General features: G+C 43.7%; 2 protein-coding genes across 6 annotated transcripts; both read right to left on the minus strand.

Annotated features, from left to right (window-relative positions):
• rnf183 (ring finger protein 183) lies at positions 1-4,918 on the minus strand. Its single transcript, XM_014165354.2, has 2 exons — positions 4,705-4,918; positions 1-2,548 (listed from the first exon to the last, which is right to left on the minus strand). The coding sequence occupies exon 2, from the start codon at positions 2,441-2,443 to the stop codon at positions 1,499-1,501; it is 945 nt and encodes a 314-aa protein (XP_014020829.1). The 5' UTR covers positions 2,444-2,548; positions 4,705-4,918; the 3' UTR covers positions 1-1,498.
• A 1,356-nt stretch (positions 4,919-6,274) lies between these two features.
• Positions 6,275-23,453, minus strand: dhx16 (DEAH (Asp-Glu-Ala-His) box polypeptide 16). Of its 5 annotated transcripts, none has more exons than XM_014165376.2 (21): positions 23,167-23,453; positions 22,219-22,421; positions 21,883-22,115; positions 21,350-21,539; positions 21,179-21,235; positions 20,768-21,022; positions 20,355-20,591; positions 19,909-20,100; positions 19,533-19,643; positions 19,303-19,418; positions 18,916-19,126; positions 18,422-18,520; positions 17,790-17,942; positions 14,128-14,268; positions 13,757-13,919; positions 13,411-13,529; positions 11,002-11,069; positions 10,585-10,747; positions 9,589-9,750; positions 8,265-8,438; positions 6,275-7,071 (listed from the first exon to the last, which is right to left on the minus strand). In XM_014165376.2, the coding sequence occupies exons 2-21, from the start codon at positions 22,414-22,416 to the stop codon at positions 6,943-6,945; spliced, it is 3,171 nt and encodes a 1,056-aa protein (XP_014020851.1). In that variant the 5' UTR covers positions 22,417-22,421; positions 23,167-23,453; the 3' UTR covers positions 6,275-6,942. The 5 variants fall into 5 exon arrangements, with proteins under 5 accessions (XP_014020851.1, XP_014020843.1, XP_045559544.1 ...); XM_014165368.2 differs by having other exon boundaries at positions 21,350-21,542; XM_045703588.1 differs by having other exon boundaries at positions 21,350-21,554.
• Positions 23,454-23,456: the final 3 nt, after the last annotated feature.

Consider the following 23,456-nt stretch of genomic DNA (forward strand, 5'->3'; position numbering starts at 1 on the left):
CAAATGTTATATTTTAATGATTAAAAGCATATTCCTTAAACAAGTAATAAAAGGCTTGCATGTTATACAACACATACGCTTAGTCATGCTGTCAAATGTCACTGCCTCCTTTCCATTATGAACACACCTTGTAAGAGGTTTGTCTGTCACACTGACAACCATAGAATGGAAAACATAGCTACTACAACTAAAACTAGTCATGAGTGACACTGTTTCACTGATACAGACACTGAGTTTACCAAACATTAGGAACACCTTCCTAATATTGAGTTGCACCCCGGTGTGCCTGGCACCTACTACCATACTCAGTTCAAAGGCACTTAAATATTTGGTCTTGCCCATTCACCCTCTGAATGGCACACATACACAATCCAGGCTTAAAAATCCTTCTTTAACCCATCTCCTCCCCTTATCGAAACCGATTGAAGTGGATTTAACAAGTGACATCAATAAGGGATCATAGATTTCACTTTAATTCACCTGGTAAGTATATGTAATTGAAAAAGCAGGTGTTCTTAATGTTTTGTATTGTGTAGCTTTCAGTAAAATGTTAAAACAGTACACACACACACACACACACACACACACACACACACACACACACACACACACACACACACACACACACACTGAACCTGTCAAGAAATAGTATAAAAATGAAAAGAAAAATGAAAAGAAAGTGATTCTCTAATGGGACTAAAAGAGGAAGGTGCGACCAACGTACCGCCAGGCAAAGATCTTATCAGAAATCAAATCAGCACATTTGGTTTTACTGTAAGGCAACGGCATGTAACATGGCACTGGGTCTATTGGAAATGTCATTCATTTCCATTGTTGGTTTTTTTTAAATAAAATTTTACAAATGTATCATTCTTATTTGAACTCTACATGTATATTCATATTTTGTATGTAAATATACATTAGTTAGACATCAATGAATGTAAAACAAAATCTTGAGCTGAACATTTTTACTTTGCAATGTAAGAATAAGATAATGCTCAGTGTAATCAAATAATCTCTAACTTGTAATAATTCTCCATGGCAGACTTCAGTGCAATTACATAGTACACAACTTTATAATGAATTACATTTCCCCAGACAACATTAATTGTCCTTTCTGACTTCACCGCAATAGCTGTCCCGTTCACATTTGGGTAAATGTTCCATGTTCATGATCTATATACTGCAGGAAGGAAGACAAAATGGTGGATAAAAAAATAACTCTTGCGACACTTTTCCCATTAGTACTTCTTGTGCATCAGTCCTTCATAAACAACATGGTCCTTGTTATGTATTGACCCCAGTTGAGTGTGCTCTAGTGCTTTCAGGGTCACCTTTCTTTTCAGTTGATTCACATTTTCTTCATAACTGAGTATTAGTAAAGAAAATGAAATGGCAGATATTAGGATCACTGACAATATTTGTCCTCTCAAAATATCTGAGTGATTCTCTCCTCTGTTCTTACTTCCCTTCATCCCACCACCATCCCCTCTTTTCCTCAGTGAGCCCCTGATTGTGGTTGGCTGGAATTCCCCTGGTTGGGTTTGCTGCCGTTGGGGAGGTCCACATTGGGCATGACCATGAAGGCCAGGATGCCCATCAGCATCAGCACCACGGTGATGGTGATGATGGATGCCATCACGGTGTAGTAGCACTGGTCCGAGCGGAACATCCTGCGCAGGCGACCTCTGACCCTACTAGGGGGGCGACCCACGTCCACGACAGTGGCGAGGCCCTGATCCATGGTGGCCAGCTGGAGGTTGCTGGAGGCCTGCCGGTCCTGCTTCTTGAGAGTGGGCAGGGTGAGGCTGGACTTGGCCAGGCTGGTAGTACCAGGAGGGGGCTTCTTGAGGACCAGCTTGCCCTTGCTGCGCTTGAAGCGCACGGACAGCGCCCTCTGCATCTCTGGAGGGAGTTTGCGGAAGATGTCCTGGTTGTTGCCCAGCTGGGGCAGGTTGCGGCCATGAGGCAGGTTGGTGAGCTCTCGACACACAGGGCAGGAAAGAGACTTAAGCTCTAAAGAGGTGACGTTGATCCGGGCCAGGCACTCCAGACAGAAGGTGTGCCCGCAGGAGAGCAGCTTGGGGGTTTTAAAGACATTGTCGTATTCGCAGAAGCAAACCACACACTCAGTGTCCTCCATGTCGTTTTCCTGGGGGTCAGACTCCTTCCGGTTGCTGTCATCTCCAGCCCTATCTCGCCTCCTGTTCTCCTCACTTCTACCACGCTCCCTCCTCAACCCTTTGTCTCTCTTTCTCTCCCTCCTTCTCCCAGATCCCCCTCCTCTTTCGGAGTCAGTGCTCATGGACCTACGCACCTTGGTGGATTTCTCCTTTTTCTCCTTCTTGATGCTGTCTTTACTGTCAGGTTTGGGTTTGACGTTGGGCGGCTGTTCGGCCCCGTAGCCTCCATCGGCACCCTGTCTTTCCCTGTCGTCACTCATGGTGGACAGAGGCAGGCGGAGGTGTTGTGGTAGACGCAGCTGTGATGGCTGGAGTCAGATGGAGAGTGACGAGAGGTTCTGGTTTTTCACGTCTCTCCAGAGGAGCTGTGGAGGAATGTGATTGTCGGTGAGACAAGGCGATTGGTTTGTCACAGAGAGCTAATTTAGTTCAGGCAACATAAAGAGCATAGGGAGTGCATTTCTAGCAATGACAACAAAAAGTACCTCGTCTATCTCAAATAGGTAAAGACAGGGAAATATACAGTTGAAAGTGGAAGTTTACATACATTTAGGTTGGAGTAATTAAAACTCGTTTTTCAACCACTCTACAAATTTCTTGTTAACAAACTATAGTTTTGGCAAGTCGGTTAGGACATCTACTTTGTGCATGACATAAGTAATTTTTCCAACAATTGTTTACAGACAGATTATTTCACTTATAATTCACTGTATCACATTTCCAGTGGGTCAGAAGTTTACATACACAAAGTTGACTGTGCCTTTAATCAGCTTAGGGAAAATTCCAGAAAATGATGGCTTTAGAAGCTTCTGATAGGCTAATTGACATCATTTGAGTCAATTGGAGGTGTACCTTTGGATGTATTTCAAGGCCTACCTTCAAACTCAGTGCCTCTTTGCTTGACATCATGGGAAAATCAAAAGAAATCAGCCAAGACCTCAGAAAAAAAATTGTAGACCTCTCCGCAAGTCTACAATTTCCACACCATGGGACTACGCAGCCGTCATAGCGCTCAGGAAGGAGACGCATTCTATCTCCTGGAGATTAACGTACTTTGGTGCGAAAAGTGCAAATCCATCCCAGAACAACAGCAAAGGACCTTGTGAAGATGCTGGAAGAAACGGGTACAAAAGTATCTATATCCACAGTAAAAAGCCAGACTACGGTTTGCAACTGCACATGGGGACAAAGATCGTATTTTTTGGAGAAATGTCCTCTGGTCTGATGAAACAAAAAAAGAACTGTTTGGCCATAATGACCATCGTTATGTTTGGAGGAAAAAGGGGGACGCTTGCAAGCCAAAGAACACCATCCCAACCATGAAGCACAAGGGTGCCAGCATCATGTTGTGGGGGTGCTTTGCTGCAGGAGGGACTGGTGAACTTCACAAAATAAATGGCATCATGAGGAAGGACAATTGTGTGGATATATTGAAGCAACATCTCAAGACATCAGTCAGGAAGTTAAAGCTTGGTCGCAAATGGGTCTTCCAAATGGACAATGACCCCAAGCATACTTCCAAAGTTGTGGCAAAATGGCTTAAGGACAACAAAGTCAAGGTATTGGAGTGGCCATCACAAAGCCCTGACCTCAATCCCATAGAAAATGTGTGGGCAGAACTGAAAAAGTGTGCGCGAGCAAGGAGGCCTACAAACCTGACTCAGTTACACCAGCTCTGTCAGGAGGAATGGGCCAAAATTCACCCAACTTATTGTGGGAAGCTTGTGGAAGGCTACCTGAAACGATTGACCCAAGTTAAACAATTTAAAGGCAATGCTACCAAATACAAATTGAGTGTATGTATACTTCTGACCCACTGGGAATGCGATGAAAGAAATAAAAGCTGAAATAAATCACTCTCTCTTCTTATTCTGACATTTCACATTTTTAAAATAAAGTGGTGATCCTAACTGACCTAAGACAGGGACTTTTTACTAGGATTAAATGTCAGGAATTGTGAAAAACTGAGTTTAAATATATTTGGCTAAGGTGTATGTAAACTTCCGACTTCAACTGTAGTTTAGTCTATGAATATACCATAACTCATTACTTGCCATATAGTCTATTGACTAGAATTCCATTTACACAAGCCAATGCTATTTTTGAGTTGTCATGCTAGGTTTCATGCCCTCTGTTCGCTTGTGAATATAAATGAGCCATCGACAAACAAGACATAGCCAGTGGTCTGTACGACTGTGTAAAATGTAAGTTACATTTGAGCTTATTGACCAGGAACACGTTCAAAACAGTCTTGGTGTTCTGAACTGTAGAGCTGAAAATGCTGAGCTACTGAAATGTTAAATTCACATGCATTAACACATTATCAAGTAGAGTAAGTTACTATGGAATTTTGTATCAGTTACTCAACAAACGTTGCGTTAGTTGTAACGGTCATCAACATTGCAAACTATATGCAAATAGTAATACGATTTTCAATGATTCAACATAGCGCCTATATTTGAAAAAGTATGGTACATTGAGTTCTCACAATGACAAGTTCATCATGATGGTGAACACTTACCTGTGGGGGTAGCTGACATGTACCAGTCTGTCAGAGATGGTCCTTCAGAGAGTACTTTCCCAGTGGAGAATATCCCCTTCAGTGAGTCCCTTGCATCTCCATTGAGACACACCGAGACACTAACATGCCAAGTGGACCTTACTCCTCCAATTTCCCCCTCTCCCTTCTCTCTCTGTCAATCTGTGTACGGTATTTCCTCTTTATAGTCCCCCTTCATCCCTCCCTTTTACATCCGCGGTGTCTCGCTCCCTCCCGTCTGACCAGTCGTACCAGTTTATTTGGCATTAAACCACTGCCTCAAGTTTGTGTGCGTCTGTGAAATGTGAGAGTAAACTCAATGCTTGTTATCGCGGGATGTTTTTGTATCTCTGTGTGTATTTCTACATCGTTTATGGAACCTGTAGAAGTGTAACGTGGGTAGTCTGGGTACCACTGTAAGAGAGTGTTTTCCATGTCTGCGTGTGGAAACATTTGAAGCTTTCATGACATGTCAATCTTCACAAACTGTATTAAAATGTCCTTAATGCTCATTTATTTCTGATGGCCACTACAGTTGTCTATCATCTAACTTGAAATTCCTCATTCCAAATTAATGTTTGACATTCAACAGACTAGAATGTGGAATGTGTTTGTTTCCTCGTCTGCATGGAAAACTCCACAAGGCTCTTGAAGCAGAGCACCGACCTGTCCAATGCACTGCAACTCATGTCATGATGCTTATGCTTATGCTCATACCTAGTGTTTTTCTGGCATTAAACTAAAGCTTCACATGCAGGTTTACCATAATGACAAGATAAACAGGATTCACCCAAAAGCACTCACGGCTATCTGCAATGATTCAGCAACACCATTGTGCACTTTATATGAAAACATTGAGGTCCAATGAACCTCACCCAGAATGAAAAATGCATAAATAACTCCATTCACTCAGCCCTTTTAGGTAAACTAATGTTTAAGGGGTTGAAAAATCAGCCATAGAAGTGCATGTAATCCTGATTTCTCATTTCATTTAGCAAACCTCACAGAAAAATACAAACAACCCACTAACTACAGCAGAGGAATCTTCTGCGGTTTCTATGTCATTACGTTTAAAAGTCCAATGCACATCAGCCAGAATGTTACCGTTGTAAATAATTTCATTCAGTTGAAAACATTCGAAGCCACTACAGTCAAACTAATGTGCACATAATCCTAAAATCCCATCACGCTTCAGTTGTTTGAAATTGGCTGATCCCCCAAAGAATCGTAACAACCCGAAAAAACATCCTTCAACTAACAAACCGTGATCCCAGGATTTACATGTTACTGGTAGAAAAACATTATCCTGTGCCATTCAAACAGGCAAAGCAGCAACCTAAATATAGCCCTGATACTCTGAACTTCCTCATACAAGTAAATCAAAAGACTGGAAGAAGTAGCTAATTCTATGTATGGCCTATCATACGGTTAATGAATAAATGGGGACAGGCATTGACAAATGTTCTTGTTAGCAACTATGTAAACTGTCAGACACTCCCATGTTAACAAAAACAAGCACTTATCGCCTAAGCTAGTCACAGGACAAAGCAAGGGCCTGTAAAAAGTTTATTCCAATAGAAAAAGAAATAACAGCGGAACCACACTGAAGTCAAACAAACACAGCACTGTTGGCTTTCAGTCTGGTAGGTGTAATTGGGACAAGAAAAGACATTTACAACCCCAACAATACCCAGACATTGGGCAACAAAAGTTAACTATTTATGGAAAGTAAATAGGCAAACTCTCTGGTAGTCATAGGCCATTACATACAAAGCAGTAGCCCTGTCATTTGGAGTAGTCATTTGTTTTGATCTGTCTTGCTGCTGTTTCTGCATCATGGAGTAGGGTGAAGTTACCCCTATACGCTGATATTGGGTCAGTTTTGCATTTCAGCCCTAATGGTTAGGACATGGGGAGGGGAAGCGGATCCTAGATCTGTACTTAGGGGAAACTTCACCGCGGACCCTGCATCATACCAGACACAGAAAACTCTGTGACAGTCCAAGAGCATAACATTTCCTTATCATCAAGCTCATCCAGCTCCAATAGGTGGTTTATGATAAATAAGCCCATAACCATACAAATGTTTATCCATTTTTTTATTTTTTTTAATGGCTCAAGGGCCCCATTTTTTTTAATTTTTATCCCAGTTCCTTATGGCAGCCCTGCTTGGCTGTCTATCTCTGAGGGGAGACAGTCTGTCTTTTCTAGTTCCTGTCCTTAGCCTAGCTCTTCCTTGGCCTTGCCCTGTTTGCGAGGCATCTTCTTACTGCTGCTGTCCTCCAGCTCCTTGTTCTTGTAGTAGTGGGGAGCCACCTCCAGCAGCCAGCTGCTGTCTATCTCAATCACCTTGAGGCAGAGAAAGAGGTTAAAATAAAAAAGGGGGAAATATATTTACATGAATTCAAAGTAATGTAAGAATAACAGCACCTTCCATCCCCTTAAAATCGTATTCATTTTGTCCCATGCAGCTTAAATCTCAACATACAGTATGTACAGTGCATTCGGAAAGTATTCAGACCCCTTGACTTTTTCCACATTAGGTTACGTTGCAGCCTTATTCTAAAACGGATTAAATAAATACATATTTTCCCCCTCAATCTACACCCAATACCCCATAATGATAAAGCAAAACTCAGTTTAGAAATGTTTGCTAATACACAGTACCAGTCAAAAGTTTGGACACACCTACTCATTCCAGGGTTTTTCTTTACTTTTACTATTTTCTACATTGTAGAATAATAGTGAAGACATCACAACTATGAAATAACACACATGGAATTAAGTAGTAACCAAAAAAAGTGTTAAACAAATTAAATATATTTAATATTTGAGATTCTTCAAAGTAACCACCCTTTGCCTTGATGACAGCTTTGCACACTCTTGGCATTCTTTCAACCAGCTTCATGAGGTAGTCACCTGGAATGCATTTAAATTAACAGGTGTGCCTTGTTCGTTCGACCTCATGGCTTGGTTTTTGCTCTGACATGCACTGTCAACTGTAGGACCTTATATAGACAGGTGTGTGCCTTTTCAAATCATGTCCAATCAATTTAATTTACCACAGGTGGACTCCAATCAAGTTGTAGAAATATCTCAAGGATGATCAATGGAAACAGGACGCACCTGAGCTCAATTTCAAGTCTCATAGCAACGGGTCTGAATACTTATGTAAATAAGAAACTTCTGTTGTTTATTTTTAATATATTTGCAAAAATGCCTAACCTGTTTTGCTTTGTCATTATGGGTTATTGTGTGTAGATTTCTGAGAATTTGTATTTAATCCATTTTAGAATAAGGCTGTAACGTAACAAAATGTGGAAAAAGTCAAGGGGTCTGAATACTTTCCGAAGGTACTGTATATAATACTGTATACAAAGACAATGCTACCTGGAGTCACTTGATATTACAACAAGACAGCAACAACTCTCCCCTAAAGTTTTACTTTGCCCTTCACGGTGGTGGATTGCTTCCAGATCTGCCTCACACGGAGAAACATACACACAAACATGACCACAAGTCTACTAGTACTGATGCCAGACCTGTCTCATGAACTCCTTGGTGGTGAAGACCAGCTCGTGGTAGATGAGCCAACGGGGCTGCTCCTCGAACAGGGAGCTGTTGGGGTGGACGTAGACTGTCTGCTGGTGCTTCACCGTCTTGAAGCCCCCCTTGCTAAGCCGCGCCGTGTGGTAGAAATACCCCGCCGTTACTGCCTGAGAGAGGGAGAGAACATTTTTTATTTAACCTTTATTTTACATGGTTGTCCATTTGAGGTCAAACTACATTTTTAAATGAAGTATCAGTGAGAGAGAGAGACAAAGAGAGGCTGTATGAGTGATTGTATGTGTGCACGCTGTGAGAGAGTATGAATGATAATGTTGTTACTGAGATGGTGAAAATTGACCGCATAAATCCCAAACAGATATAGTATTTGACAAAAACAGAGTCCTTTCGAACCTTGATTTCATACGATCACATATGCTTCTCTATTTATGTGTGGGAATACTTGGGAAGAGATGTCCTAAATTAAAATCACTTTGAGCCGATTGTGGATTTTTTCTTACTTGGGGGGCCAAATAAAAACACCCACAGACTGCCTTTTGGGGAGTCCTTGTGTTTCAGTTTTACTGAGGAATGGAGTGTGATGATGAAGTTGGGAATTGGGAAAGCACGGAGCGTCCATTCAGATGCATATTAAGTGAACTCAACCTGCCTCTCCAACGGAGTGGCCGGCTTAACACCCGGCATGATTTAAGAACTGTTTTCATGAGCAGACAAAAACTAATCCCATCTCCTATAAAAAGGGGTCCATTCAGTCCCTCAGATCTGGTGTGAAGTGATAGGCTTATATCTCCATTGAATACCGATGCTAGCGCAGTGCTTTCTTAATCTGCACAGTCGGTGGCTTAAAGGGCCAGGCACACAGATGTAGTGTGAAGCATATTCACACATTGACTACACATGTAACAAAGAGCTTGGTGTCAGGTAAGTGTTCACACAGCAAATTAGAAGTGGAACAAAGTGGTCTAGGTCAGTGTTTCCCAGCTCTGGTCCTCCGGTACCCCCTACAGCACACTTCTAGTTGTAACCCCAGATAAAAACACCTGATTCAACATGGAGGGCTTGACCTTTAGATGACAAGTTGAATCAGCTGTGCTGTTTGGGGGTATCTGAGGACTGGGAATGGGAAACACTGGTCTACACTCTAGGAGGGTGTTTTAAAAAAAAAATACATGGTTAACTAGAAGAAACGGTTTTATTGTGAGTTCATGGTCAAGCTGTTTTAAAGGCATGTTCATGGTTAAGCGGTTTTAAGGTGTGTTCATGGTCATGAGGTTAGGGTGTGTTCACAGTCACACTGACCTTGCGGATGGGCACAATGTCTCCGCCTGAGCTGCACACCTCCACCTCGATCCTGTCCATCAGGCCCTCCAGCTGCTCCCTGACATCCCGCGCCCGCTTCATGGAGCGGAACTGGATGAAGTTCTCGTAGCACCACTGGGTGGAGTAGCCACTCTCCAGCCACTGAGGGACAAATGATGCAGTCAATATCACAGACTGAAAACAAAACATAGAACAGCATTTCCCAAACTCTGTCCTGGGGATCCCAAGAGGCGCAAGTTTTGTTTTTTGCCCTAACGCTACACAGCTGATTCAAATGATCAAAGCTTGATGATTGCTTGCTTATTTGAATCAGCTGTGTAGTGCTTGGGCAAACAGCTTAGGGTCCCAAGGACTGGGAAACCCTCACATAGAACTTTGAATTTTGCTCCAAATCAGGACAAAACAGGGTTTTATTCATTAGGGGGGGGGGGGGGGGGTTCGGCCCCACAAATATTTAAAGTTTTTGGGGGGATTTTAGTTTTTGGTCCAAAAAAATACTAAAATCACCAGGGATTCAAAAAATAAATAAATCAAATAAGTTAAATATAGAAAATCTGTTTCAAAGTATCCCCACGAATAATTTTTAAAAAGGAGACGTGATCATGCCTCAATGTAATCAAGGAATGAAATTATTATTATTTTCAAAAACAACCTCTTTTTGGGCTTGTGTTCAATTTGCAGTGTACAAATAATTATAATTATGTTCCGGCACCCAGACCATCCGCTCCGACAAAAATCAGCCCGCTGCTGAACATAGTTGCCTTCCCCTGCATTAGGGCATTACCATGGCTAAATGGTTTGCAACACAAAAATGAAGATGAAGTTCAGATAGAACCTCCATGTTTGGTTTTTTTTTTTTTCACACTTGGTGCCAAATGAATATGACCCAGAACTGCTACCTTATATGAGACACGTGGAAACAAAGTGGGGTAGTATCACATCTTTATCTTAACTATCAAACCCAATCCTCCTGACCTGTGTGTAGACGTTGAGCAGCACCATATGGTCTCCTCCGGGCACCACAAAGTTCTGCCTGGCGTTGTCGGCGTGAACCACCTTGTCTTTGGGCCGGTAGAAGATGGAGTTGTTCACAGACAGCATGGCCGCGATGGTCAGCACCTCCTCAGAACACTTATACCTAGAAAGACAGAGGAAGATGGGGAAATGTAGTGAAATACATTAAGGTGTTTCATGTCCTGTTGAATAATTGGCAATAAAAAAAAAAAAAGAGAGAAAGGGGAATGATGAGCAAGGTAACAGAATAATAATATAAATAGTACATTCATTCCAGGCCAGTGCCAGGATTGCCATAGAGTTTGGGAAACTGTTCTGAGGCCAGGATTGCCATAGAGACTTCACTGTTCTGAGGCCAGGATTGCCATAGAGACTCACTGTTCTGAGGCCAGGATCATCTTGCTCAGCATAGGGTCCACCGGCAGCTCAGCCATCCTGCGGCCCAACTGGAACACAACACATATAACATGACCTTTCACATCAAATAGTCACCTTTCTAAGGTATTAGAAGGTTCATTCACCTGCCTAATGGTGATGGAATCGATTTGCCCTATTATATATCCTCCCTTCATTCCCAAAGGTCATTTGCACTTTTTAGGTTTGATTTATTCTCACCAAAGAATAAAGGGAAAGACAAAACAGTACAGATAAAAAAAAAAATGTAAAAAAAATTAAAATACACAAATAAGTACAAAACAAAGTTTGTTCAATCAGTTAAACAAAGCATACTAATTATAATTGTACATGACATACTTAGTATACAAGAAAAAACATGTTTGATTGTGTGTGTGAGTGTGAGAGTGAGTGAGTGAGTGAGTGAGTGAGTGAGTGAGTGAGTGAGTGAGTGAGTGAGTGAGTGAGTATACAAGAAAAAACATGTTTGATTGTGTGAGTGAGTGAGTGGCTACATGGAGGTAGTTTGGTTCATCGGGCTGACCCCTAACCTACGCTTGAAGTTATTGAGGGATGATGATGTTTTGGCAATGTGAAGATAGAGGTTTCGTACTCTGGAATTCCTATCTGCTAGAGACTATGTGAGGTGCGGCAGTGGGGAGGGTAAAGGTGTCTTGTGTATGCATGGATTTGGGAATTAACCTGAATTAACCATTGAAGGGTTTAGGTAGATTGTCTGGGAGGCATGTGTATTTGTAGATGAAGGTGCATAATTTGAGTATATTAATGTTGTAGAGAGACAATATATTGAGTTTCTTAAACAGCTGGAGCCAAGTAGTTAGAGGAGATGGCTAGTCTTGTACGTTTATTTTGTGTGATGAGTCATTTGAGTAGGTAGGAAGCATATGTACTGGCCCAGACAATATTGCAGGAAATAATATATGGGTAAATTAAGCTGTAGTATAGTGTCAGGAAGCAAGCCTGATGACCCAAACCACTAATCTTTCTGATGATACCAAAGGACTTCAACACTTTGCTGCACACAAAGTGAATATGATTTTCCCAGGACAACTTCTCATCAACTAGAACACCTAGGAATATAGTAGATTAAACCTGGTCCATTTCATTCCCACCAATTGAGATTCTGGCTCGTTTAAAAATATATCTGATTCTTACCAGTAAATACAACGAAGTTAGATTTTTGATTACATTTAAAAGATCATTTGTTTATCGGGAAATTCAGAAAACTTCCCCATGCCCGAGTTGGCTTCGTTGATTAGTGAATCGAAATTCTCGTGTGATAAAATCAAGTTGGTTTCCTCAGCAAAAAGAATGGGAAGTATGGTAGAAGACACAGCAGCAAGGTCATTGATATAAATTAGTAATAACAAAGGTCCAAGTATCGAACCCTGTGGAATGCCACAGGATATCTTGACCCTGGCAGATATGGTTTGTGGGCGTTTAAACACGAGATGGAGGAGTCCACCGTGCCCGAGATCCAGAGAACTAACCTGGGCAACGTGGTGCTACTGCTCAAGAGCTTGGGTATGGAACAGTTCTCTATCATAAACATAACTATAGCCACGTATAATGTATAATCACGAAAACCGTAATAATGCAATTTAGCAAGTAATATTTCATGATCAACCCTGTCAAACACTTTAGATAAATCTAGAAAGATGCCAAGAGCGTATTCATTGTTGTCCAGGGCTGTATAAAGTGTTTATCCACAAGTTGTAAGAGCCAAATCTGTGGATTAGCTTTTACAAAAAAAACATATTGGTGGTCATATAGAATAGTGTTGGTTTAAATGTTTCAACATTCTTTTATACAACAGTTTCTCTAGGATTTTAGAAAAACACAGTAGTACAGATACTGTGCAATAGTTTGTAAAAGATCTTGGATCCCCAGATATATAGAGGGGGATAACTTTGGCAATTTTCACATCTTTAGGAACAACACCAGTTTGCATTGATTTGGTGAAGATTTACGTTAGAGGCTCAATAATGGAGGAAGACAACGATTTCACCAAAAAGGCACCTCATCATGACTTGCTGATTTCTTTAAGTTACCAATCACCTCCATGACATCAGGTGGATCAAACTAAAGCAGAGAAGGAAAATGTCCCTTAATGTAACCCAAGGGACTTCCATAAATGTTTTTGATTTTCGTTGACAGAGAGGAACCCGCATTCGCAAAAAAGTTACTCGATTCACATGAGATAACACCAGGATCACTACAGGTCTTATTTCCAACAATAAATTGAGATGGGATAGCCGTAGAAGCCTTTTTCTTATTCACCTGATTTAACAAGGGAGGAGGGAACGGTGCCAATGCGATTGAAAAGTATTGGAATGGTGCCGTTGTTTTGATAGACAGTCAGGCGTTCGTTACCTTGGTGAGCTCTCCGAGGTGGTTGAGTGCACCCAGGGCGTACAGCTGCTCCAGAGCTAGCACCAGGGTCTCGTGAGGCGGCGGGTCCATGAAGTCAAAGTGGATGAGGTCATTAATTCCTGTCGGGGAAAAAAAAGATATGCCACTACAAAGTAAAACAAATCGACACGTGGGTTTGAGACTCATAATGGAGGCCCTTTGGTCCACTAAGTCAAGTAAGTCAAACTCATAATAGTGAACTACAGACTATACTTCAGTGGATTACTTCAAGAGGACTCCTGTGCTTTTTAAAACGTGTTTTCTGATTCAGCACTGTGACATGACTTATAAAGCGTTTGTTCCATACCCAAGCTCTTGAGCAGTAGCACCACGTTGCCCAGGTTAGTTCGCTGGATCTCGGGCACGGTGGACTCCTCCATCTCGTGTTTAAACGCCCACGCAGTGTAGAGACGGAAACACTTCCCAGCCGCCACTCTGCCTGCACGACCTGCTCGCTGATTGGCTGAGGCCTGTGGTGGATCAAAACACAGATGGAGTCAGCAAACGGTCAGAATGTTGTCCAGAGAACTAAAAACAAAAATCTACAAAAAAAGACAGTCAAAGAAACAGGTGTTTGAAATACTGGCAAGAGGCATCTTCCACAACCACAGTACAACAACACTTTCTCTGACAATGACAACAAAATGTCTCATTTGAAATCCAAAGCAAGCGTGTTACCCGTGAGCAAGGCGTGACAATCAGAGACTCCATCCCAGTGCGAGCGTTATAGCTCTTCTGCTTGCAGAAGCCTGGATCTATGACGTATATGATCCCATCGATGGTTAGAGAGGTCTCTGCAATGTTAGTGGCCACCACCACCTAAGGACACGCAGAGGGAGGACACTTTGTACATCAGATAATGCGTTCGTACACAACACCACGAGAGAATGAGAAACATGGAGGCAGGAATCTGAAGAATGTGGTCTTATTGGTCAAATCAAATGTTATTTGTCACATGCGCCGAATACAACAGGTGTACACCTTACCGTGAAATGCTTACTTACAAGCCCTTAACCAACAATGCTTTAAAACATTTTTTTAAAGTGTTAAGTAAAAAATAGATCAGTAGAAAATAAAACAAATAATTAAACCGCAGCAGTAAAATAACAAGCAAGGCTATATACAGGGGGTGCCGGTACAGAGTCAATGTGCAGGGGCACCGGTTAGTCGAGGTAATTCAGGTAATATGTACATGTAGGTAGAGTTAAAGTCACTATGCATAGACTTTAAACAGAGTAGCAGCAGCATAAAAGAGGGGTCTGGGTAGCTCTTTGATTAGCTGTTCAGGAGTCTTATGGCTTGGAGGTAGAAGCTGTTAAGAAGCCTTTTGGACCTCGACTTGGCACTCCGGTACCGCTTGCTGTGTGGTAGCAGAGAGAACAGTCTATGACTAGGGTGGCTGGAGTCTTTGACAATTTTTAGGGCCTTCCTCTGACACTGCCTGGTATATAGGTCCTGGATGGCAGGAATCTTGGCCCCAGTGATGTCCTGGGCCGTACGCAGTACCCTCTGTAGTGCTTTGCAGTCGGAGGCCGAACAGTTGCCATACCAGGCAGTGACCCAACCAGTCAGGATGCTCTCGATGGTGCAGCTGTAGAACCTTTTGAGGATCTAAGGACCCATGCCAAATCTTTTCAGTCTTCTGAGGGGGAATAGCCTTTGTCGTGCCCTCTTCACAACAGTCTTAGTGTGCTTGGACCATGATAGTTTGTTGGTGATGTGGACACCAAGTAATTTGAAGCTCTCAACCTGCTCCACTACAGCCCCGTCGATGAGAATGGGGGCGTGCTTGGTCCTCCCTTTCCTGTAGTCCACAATCATCTCCTTTGTCTTGATCACGTTGAGGGAGAGGTTGTTGTCCTGGCACCACACGGCCAGGTCTCTGACCTCCTCCCTATAGGCTGTCTCGTCGTTGTCCCTGATCAGGCCTACCACTGTTGTGTCATCGATAAACTTGGCCATGCAGTCATGAGTGAACAGGAAGTACAGGGGGGAGTGAGCACGCACCTGAGGGGCCCCAGTGTTGAGGATCAGCGTGGTGGACGTGTTGTTCCCTACCCTTACCACCAGGGGGACGGCCCTTCAGGGAAGTCCAGGATCCAGTTGTAGAGGGAGGTGTTTAGTCCCAGGATCCTTAGCTTATTGATGAGCTTTGAGGGCACTATGGTGTTGATCGCTGAGCTCTAGTCAATGAATAGCATTTTCACATAGGTGTTCCTTTTGTCCAGGTGGGAAAGGGCAGTCTGGAGTGCAATAGAGATTGCATCATCTGTGGATCTGTTGGGGCAGTATGCAAATTGGAGCGGGTCTAGTGTTTCTGGGATAATGGTGTTGATGTGAGCAATGGCCAGCCTTTCAAAGCACTTCATGGCTACAGACGTGAGTGCTATGGGTCAGTAGTCATTTAGCAAGGTTACCTTAGTGTTCTTGGTCACAGGGACTATGGTGGTCTGCTTAAAACATGTTGGTATTACAGACTCAGACAGGGACAGGTTGAAAATGTCAGTGAAGACACTTGCCAGTTGGTCAGCGCATGCTCGGAGTACACGTCCAGGTAACCTGTCTGGCCCTGCGGCCTTGTGAATGTTGACCTGTTTAAAGGTCTTACTCACATCGGCTACGGAGAGCGTGATCACACAGTCGTCCGGAACAGCTCTTGCTCTTATGCATGTTTCAGTGTTACTTGCCTTGAAGCGAGCATAGAAGTAATTTAGCTTGTCTGGTAGGTTCGTGTCACTGGGCAGCTCGTGGCTGTGCTTCCCTTTGTAGTCTGTAATAGTTTGCAAGCCCTGCCACATACGACGTGCACCGGAGCATTACAATCTTAGTCCTGTATTGACGCTTTGCCTGTTTGATGGTTCGTCGGAGGGCATAGCAGGCCTTCTTATAAGCTTCCTGAAAGCGGCAACACTACCCTTTTGCTCAGTGCAGATGTTGCCTGCAATCCATGGATTCTGGTTGGGGTATGTACGTACGGTCACTGTGGGGAGGACGTCATCGATACACTTATTGATGAAGCCAGTGACTGATGTGGTGTACCTCTCAATGCCATCGGAAGTATCCCGGAACATATTCCAGTCTGTGATAGCAAAACAGTTCTGTAGCTTAGCATCTGCTTCATCTGACCACTTTCTTATTGACCGAGTCACTGGTACTTCCTGCTTTAGTTTTTGCTTGTAAGTAGGAATCAGGAAGATAGAATTATGGTCAGATTTGCCAAATGGAGGGCGAGTGAGAGCTTTGTACACATCTCTGTGTGTGAAGTAAAGGTGGTCTGGAGTTTTTTTCCCCTCTGGTTGCACATTTAACAAGCTGATAGAAATTAGGTTAAACTGATTTCAGTTTCCCTGCATTAAAGTCCCCGGCCACTAGGAGCGCCGCCTCGATGTGTGTTTTCCTGTTTGCTTATGGCCGTATACAGCTCATCGAGTCCGGTCTTAGTGCCAGCATCGGTCTGCGGTGGTATATTGACAGCTACCAAAACTATAGATGTAAACTCTCTTGGTAAATAGTGTGGTCTATAGCTTATCATTAGATCCTCTACCTCAGGCGAGCAAAACCTCGAGACTTCCTTAGATTTCATGCACCAGCTGTTGTTTACAAATATACATAGGCCGCCGCCCCTCATCTTACCACCGCTGTTCTATTCTGCTGAAAAAGCTTAAAACCCGCCAGCTGTGTTAATCATGTCGTTGTTCAGCCACGACTCGGTGAAAGATAAGATATTACAGTTTTTAATGTCTCGTTGGTAGGATATAAGTGCTCGTAGTTCGTCTATTTTATTAATCGATTGATTGTACGTTGTCTAATAGGACCGACGGTAAAGGCGACGGACCGTCATCCATGATATCTCCGTCTTTTAGCTCCTGCGAATGACGGGGATGAGGGCCTTGTCGGGTGTCTGTAGTAAATCCTTCCTGTCCGACTCGTTGAAGAAGAATTCCTCCAGTACGGGGTGAGTAATCGCTGCCCTGATATCGAGAAGCTCCTTTCGGTCATAAGACACAGTGGCAGAAACCTTACGTATAAAATAAGTTACAAATAATGCGAAAAAACACACACAATAGCAACAAGATCATAAAACGGTGGCCATCTCCTTCGGCGCCATTAGCGTAAAATGCGCCAAATGACATAGTAGAATAGAATCTACTACATTGACATAAGTGCAGCGTGAAATCTTCAATAACCTAGGTTGGGTTGGATTTCCATTTGGGTAAAGAAAATAATGCATACATATTTTTTTACATTATTTGATCGCAGAGGATAAAACATATTTCCAAAGTGGTCCTTGAGCACCCCCTAGTGGCCCAAGTTTAAATGGACAGAAGAGAAACTCTCACCTTGCGTGAGCCAGGTGGTGTTGGGCTGAAGATCTTGGCCTGCATGTCGGAAGGTAGGTTGGCGTAGATGGGAAGCACCAGAAGCTCCGATATCTTAGAACCCAAACGCCTGCATCTCTCCTGAAGCAGCTCACAGCAAGTCTCAATCTCCTCCTGTGGAAATAGAGACGGGAGAGCGGTAAAGAGAGACAGCTTGGCAGAAACGACCTGGGGAATAGTTACAGGGGAGGAGAGATGAATGAGCCAATTGGAACCCGAGGATGATTAGGTGGCCATGATGGTATGAGGGCCAGATTTAGCCAGGACACCGGGGTTAACACCCCTACTGAGAGTCAGGACGACCGTTTAACATCCCATCCGAAAGACGGCACCCTACACATTAAAGAGCCACATACAGAATGAATAGACTTTAGATGGTTGCTGATGTAGTGTGATTTACGAGATGCAGTGTGATTTACGAGATGCAGTGTGATTTGAAGCAGGCCTAGCTAATGTGTAGTGACTGATGTAGGATCTGATGTTGAGCGAGAGCAGATGTAATGTGACGTAGTAGCCGAGGTAGATGATGTAGCAGCTGATGTAATGTGAATGTCAGCGTTGAGGTGAGGGGTCAAGGTGCGACTGTGCCAGACCTGTCCAGTGAGGAAGACCAGACAGTCTCCGGGGGGCTGTGTGACGTGGATCTGTAGCACCGACACAACACAGGCCTCCAGGTAGTCTGCCTCAGGAGCCTGAGAGAGAGAGAGAGAGAGAGAGAAAGGAAATAGTAAACGATACCAGAGAGCAAAGAGTACAACAAAAGAACAGATATTTGACCTACATTAGTATCATCCAGCACTTCTCACAAGCGAAATGATTCACATTCTAAAAGGTATTTACAGTCATTCAAAGTTATGCCTATGGCTGCATTCCGTTTCTTCCACCTTCTCTCGAAGAGTGCACTTGCTCACTTCCTGTCGCAGATTTAAAAGGCTCGATATTGGTTTAAAAATTGCCCGGAGGGAGTTTTCATGTTAAATCCATTGTGGGAAATGCGCAAGTGCACACTTCGGGAGAACGGTGGAGAATGGGGATGCAATCTTTTGTCCTGAGGCCATTTCACTATACAGATGGTCAGCAGAGGTACCTTCGTGTAGAAGATGTCCACAGGGAACCTCCTGCCGGGGATTCTGAATACCGGCGCGTCGTCGAAGAAGCAGGAGAAACGCTCTGTGTCCAAGGTGGCGCTGGCCACCAGCACCTTCAGGTCCGGACGGAACCGGGCGATGTCCTTGATCAGGCCAAACAGGATGTCTGTGTGCAGTGTCCGCTCGTGGGCCTCATCAATGATGACCACACTGAGAGAGGGGAAGGGATCATTTATTGTTGTACTGTCATACTGACCATAAACAACATGGCAGGGAATTATTTCATTTCTGATTTTTCTAAAACATAATATACCACTTTTAAACATAAACCTCTACACATGGGAAACATATCTAAAGATAAGGACAGACAGGACATATAGTGGTACCTGTAGCTGGCCAGATCAGGCTCTGTGAGGAACTCTCTGAGCAGCATTCCGTCAGTCATGTATTTGAGTACCGTCCTCTCCGACGTACAGTCCTCAAAACGGATACTGTAGCCTACCTGAGGAAGAAAGGGGTGGTTGGACAAATAAGGTGAGTTTATGTTTTCTACCATATACAGTAAGAATTATTTATGCTTCATTGGAGTGAGAGAGAGCGATTGTGCCATTTTCACCTCGTTGCCCAGCTTGACGCCCACTTCTTGTGCCACCCTGGCCGCTACGGACATGGCTGCCACTCTACGAGGCTGGGTACACCCAATCTTCATGCCTCCATCATTGTAGCCCTAGGAGATGTAAACCCAGACAACAGGTCAACAAAGGTAACATGCACAGAAAAGCATAATGCCACAAATGGATCAGTGTGGAAGACTACAATTGTTTTGTTTTTTTTTAAGTGAAAAGAGTGACAAAACACTGAAGATTCAAGATGACTTCGTCAAACGTACACAAAATGTCCAATGGAAATATGTCCTCTGCTTTTCTCTAACCTCTTTGATATGTGCCCATAATAATGTTTATGGACGTGGCCCTTGAATAATGTGTACCCACCGACTCCATGAGGAACTGGGGGATCTGGGTGGTCTTGCCGGAGCCCGTCTCTCCCTCGATGACCAGGATCTGGTGCTGCTGGATGGCCAGGAGCAGGTCCTCTCTGTAGGGGAACACGGGCAGGCTGCGTCTCACTTCCTGGATGGACTGCTTCTGGACCTCCGCCTGGGACAGGGCTGCCTGCTCCTGCTCCTGGAAACACACAGCATACAGAGATGAAGACAATATTACAATTGCACTGTATTGTTCATTGTGAAATTGAAATTTGTCCTTGGCACAGTTAGAAACGCTACAGAAGCTCAGGTGTGTATTGGTTGATTATGTATGGAATGTAAAATATTTTCTGAATTTGAATTATGACAATATTTTGTTCGACTAATATCCATAACTATAGCTTTATTCCTTGCAATCTATCACCGATAAATGCTTAACGTTTAACAACCGACCTTCTCATCCTGGGTTCCCTTCATGATGACGGCACTGCTGACAAAGTTGATCATCTCGTCCTCCTCCAGGATCAGCTGGTACTTCTCTCTTTCTGCCTTCAACCCTTTCTCCCTCTCCTTCTTGGCCCCGAAGCTGAGCGAGGCGGTCTTCAACCTCTCCTCCTCCCAGCGACCCTGCTCTCCTCCACCCTCCATGGGCATCTCCAACTCCAGCTCCATGTCCCTCTGAGGAATATCCTGGAGAGATGGAGAGAGAGGGCGGAGATAGAGGGAGGGACAGAGGAAGAGGGAAATAGAGTGACCGAGATATATATAATCAACCCCCGGGTCCTAGTGTTTTACATATCTCCATTTCAACAAGAGTACTGGCTATCCACGGCAGGACCATTACCAGCCAACTATCTCCTCCTTACTTTACTCCTCTTCTCCTCCGGCATGTAGTATCTGTTCTTCCTCTCCTCCTTCTCCTTGGCGCCGGCTTTCTTGTAGTCCTTGGCCAGGTCTCTGAGGTTGCGCTTGTACTCCAGCTCCTTCCGCTCCCTCTCAGTCAGCGCGTCCGTGGAGAACAGGTACTCCTCGTCGGCTATCTCCGCCTCCAGGTCCTCCAGTTTCTCAGCCTCTCTCTTGGACAGGTAGTTCCTGCGAGACTCCTTCCGCAACTCTGGAAGCTATAGAAAAGAGGATAAGATAGGTGGTGACCATAGACATATGAGTCTGAGGGGCTCTCCCTGTTCTAGTAATTCTATTTCTACTGTGTTTTTTTTTATACCTAGACGATAGTCTATTATACGATAAGTTACTGGGAGTTTTAATAATGTGCTCACGATTTTCTTGTGATCTTCCTCGGCCATCTTTAGTCTTTTCTGAGCCTCCTCGTAGCCCTGGTGAAAAGGTAACGGAAAAACATTTAGCCAAAAAAAATCAAAACACACCTACAAGTACACTAGTAAGTCAAATGGACTGGGTTGGGTTCCATCACCGATAGTCAATCCCACCTTCTTGTCCGTTCTCTCCATGATGTTCCTCGTCTTGTCTTTGTCCTTCAGTTTCATCCGTTCGGCAAAGGCATCCCTCTCTTCCAGATCCAGTACGCGTTCTCTCTCTTCCTTCTCCCACTCCTCCTCCTCCTCCTCCTCCTCCTCTTCATCCTTCTTACTGGACTTCTGGCCGCCATGGCCCAGCTTACTACTGAGAAAGGGCCTTTTAGAAACTCAAATCACACAATCTAAGTGGAGGCTTGTTCAAGCAAGCATTGAAGCCACGGAGGAGTAGCAGCTGAAAAATGAAGACTACACAGCATGAAAACAATGAAAATATTCTCGGGTAACTGGCTTCATTGTTGTAATGTATTTATGGTTGCAATTCAGTTAATGAGACCATAGACTCCAGAAGCTGCATCCCGTCTCCCTGAAGTCCATACAAGTCAAATACAGCTGTCAACATTCAGCTAAAAAGCAACAAAAGGGAGGAAAGCAGGTAGAACGTGTCACAAGCAAGCAACATGAAACTCCATTCCCAGGTTGATTACCTTTTAGGGGTCTCCTCTTCACTAGATGATTGACTCTCCTCCCTTTTCCTGAGGTGCTTCCTCTTATCGCCTCTGTCTTTACTTTTCTTCTTCTCCTTCTCCCTCTCTCTCACTGCCTCTCCGTCACTCTCGCTGTCCGACAGTAGGGTGTAAGTTCGATTCTTCCTCTCAATCTCCATAACATGTCGCTCTATCGCTCTGGCTGGCTTTTCAACCACTTGCTTACGAGGAATCTGAATCACAGAGATCAAAGTCATTTCTAGATGCTCATAATAACTACGGTCAAAATAAGAAACAAGCACGCAGTTAAAACACAAAGAAAGCAAATCATTTTACCTTTTCATACAGTTCCTGTGCAAAGGCGATCACACTCTGATTAATGTCGATGGTGCCCGTCGACTTGAGGTGGGCCACAAAGTCTTGAGAGCTCGAGGATTTACGCGCGGAGCCGATCATGAACTGGGCGACATATCTGTCACTAAGGCCAAGGATGTCGTGCAGACTGTCGCTCACCCATTGTTCTAGGTTTGCCATTTTGCCTAATTGGGAGACAAAATCAGTTAGCTACGGTATACAGTAGATGTAGACAGAGAGTTGTATAGTACTAGGTATCACAGGAGACTGCTGAGGGGAAAACGGCTCCTAATAATTGCGTACCCCGCTCCAGTCATTACCACGAGCCAGTTCTCCTCAAGGTGCCACCAACCTCCTGTGTTAGGTATGTAAAATGTCATATGAATGGGGAACTTCTGTAGCAATGGTGATGATGTAGCAGGGAATGGCTAGCACAGCAAGATTCATATGCTACACAAGGGTATATTGAAGCAATAAGGCAGGAGGGGGTGTGGTATATGACTGTATCCAGTGGAGTGGCTGGATACAGCCCTTACCCATGGTATATTGGCCATATACCACAAACCCCCAAGGGGCCTTAAAGGTATTATAAACTGGTTAACAATGTAATTAGACGAGTAAAAATATTTTTGACAATATACCACGGGTATGACAAAACATGTATTTTAACTACTCGAATTCCGTTGGTAACCAGTTTATAGCAATAAGGCACCATGGGGACGCGTTGCGTCGTGCAGGAGAACAGCCTCATGTGGAGTTGCCTTACTGCTTAATTATAAAACGGAACAAGATCCGCTGCATGATCTTAAGTAGGAACTATGGAAATGAAAGCCCTCTAGCTTTTCTTTCCCTCCTTTATTTGTTCTTTGAAGATCTGAAGAGAAAACTATTCATTACACTGACAGGTAGCTAGCTAGCTAGCCACCTTACCTTGTTTTGAAACCTTCACGCAATGAACATGGGGGTGATCGATGAAAACAGCACAACATGCAGCAGCTAGCAAGCGTAGCAAAAAACGAGCTCAGTTTAGGTTAATTTCCTTCACGCCTGGCTAATACGTGGACGTTTAACTAACGATCGAAGTCAATCCTAATAACAATCATGTTGGTTTCAATTACACTCGTTAAGCAAAACTTATCCACAACTTGTTGCTAGCTGCCCACTCCATCCATGGTGCGACAACCGGAAGTGGAATCACGTATTTCAATAAGTGTCTGTTC

The sequence above is a fragment of the Salmo salar genome, chromosome ssa02, assembly GCF_905237065.1.
Source record: "Salmo salar chromosome ssa02, Ssal_v3.1, whole genome shotgun sequence".
Classification (NCBI taxonomy): domain Eukaryota; kingdom Metazoa; phylum Chordata; class Actinopteri; order Salmoniformes; family Salmonidae; genus Salmo; species Salmo salar.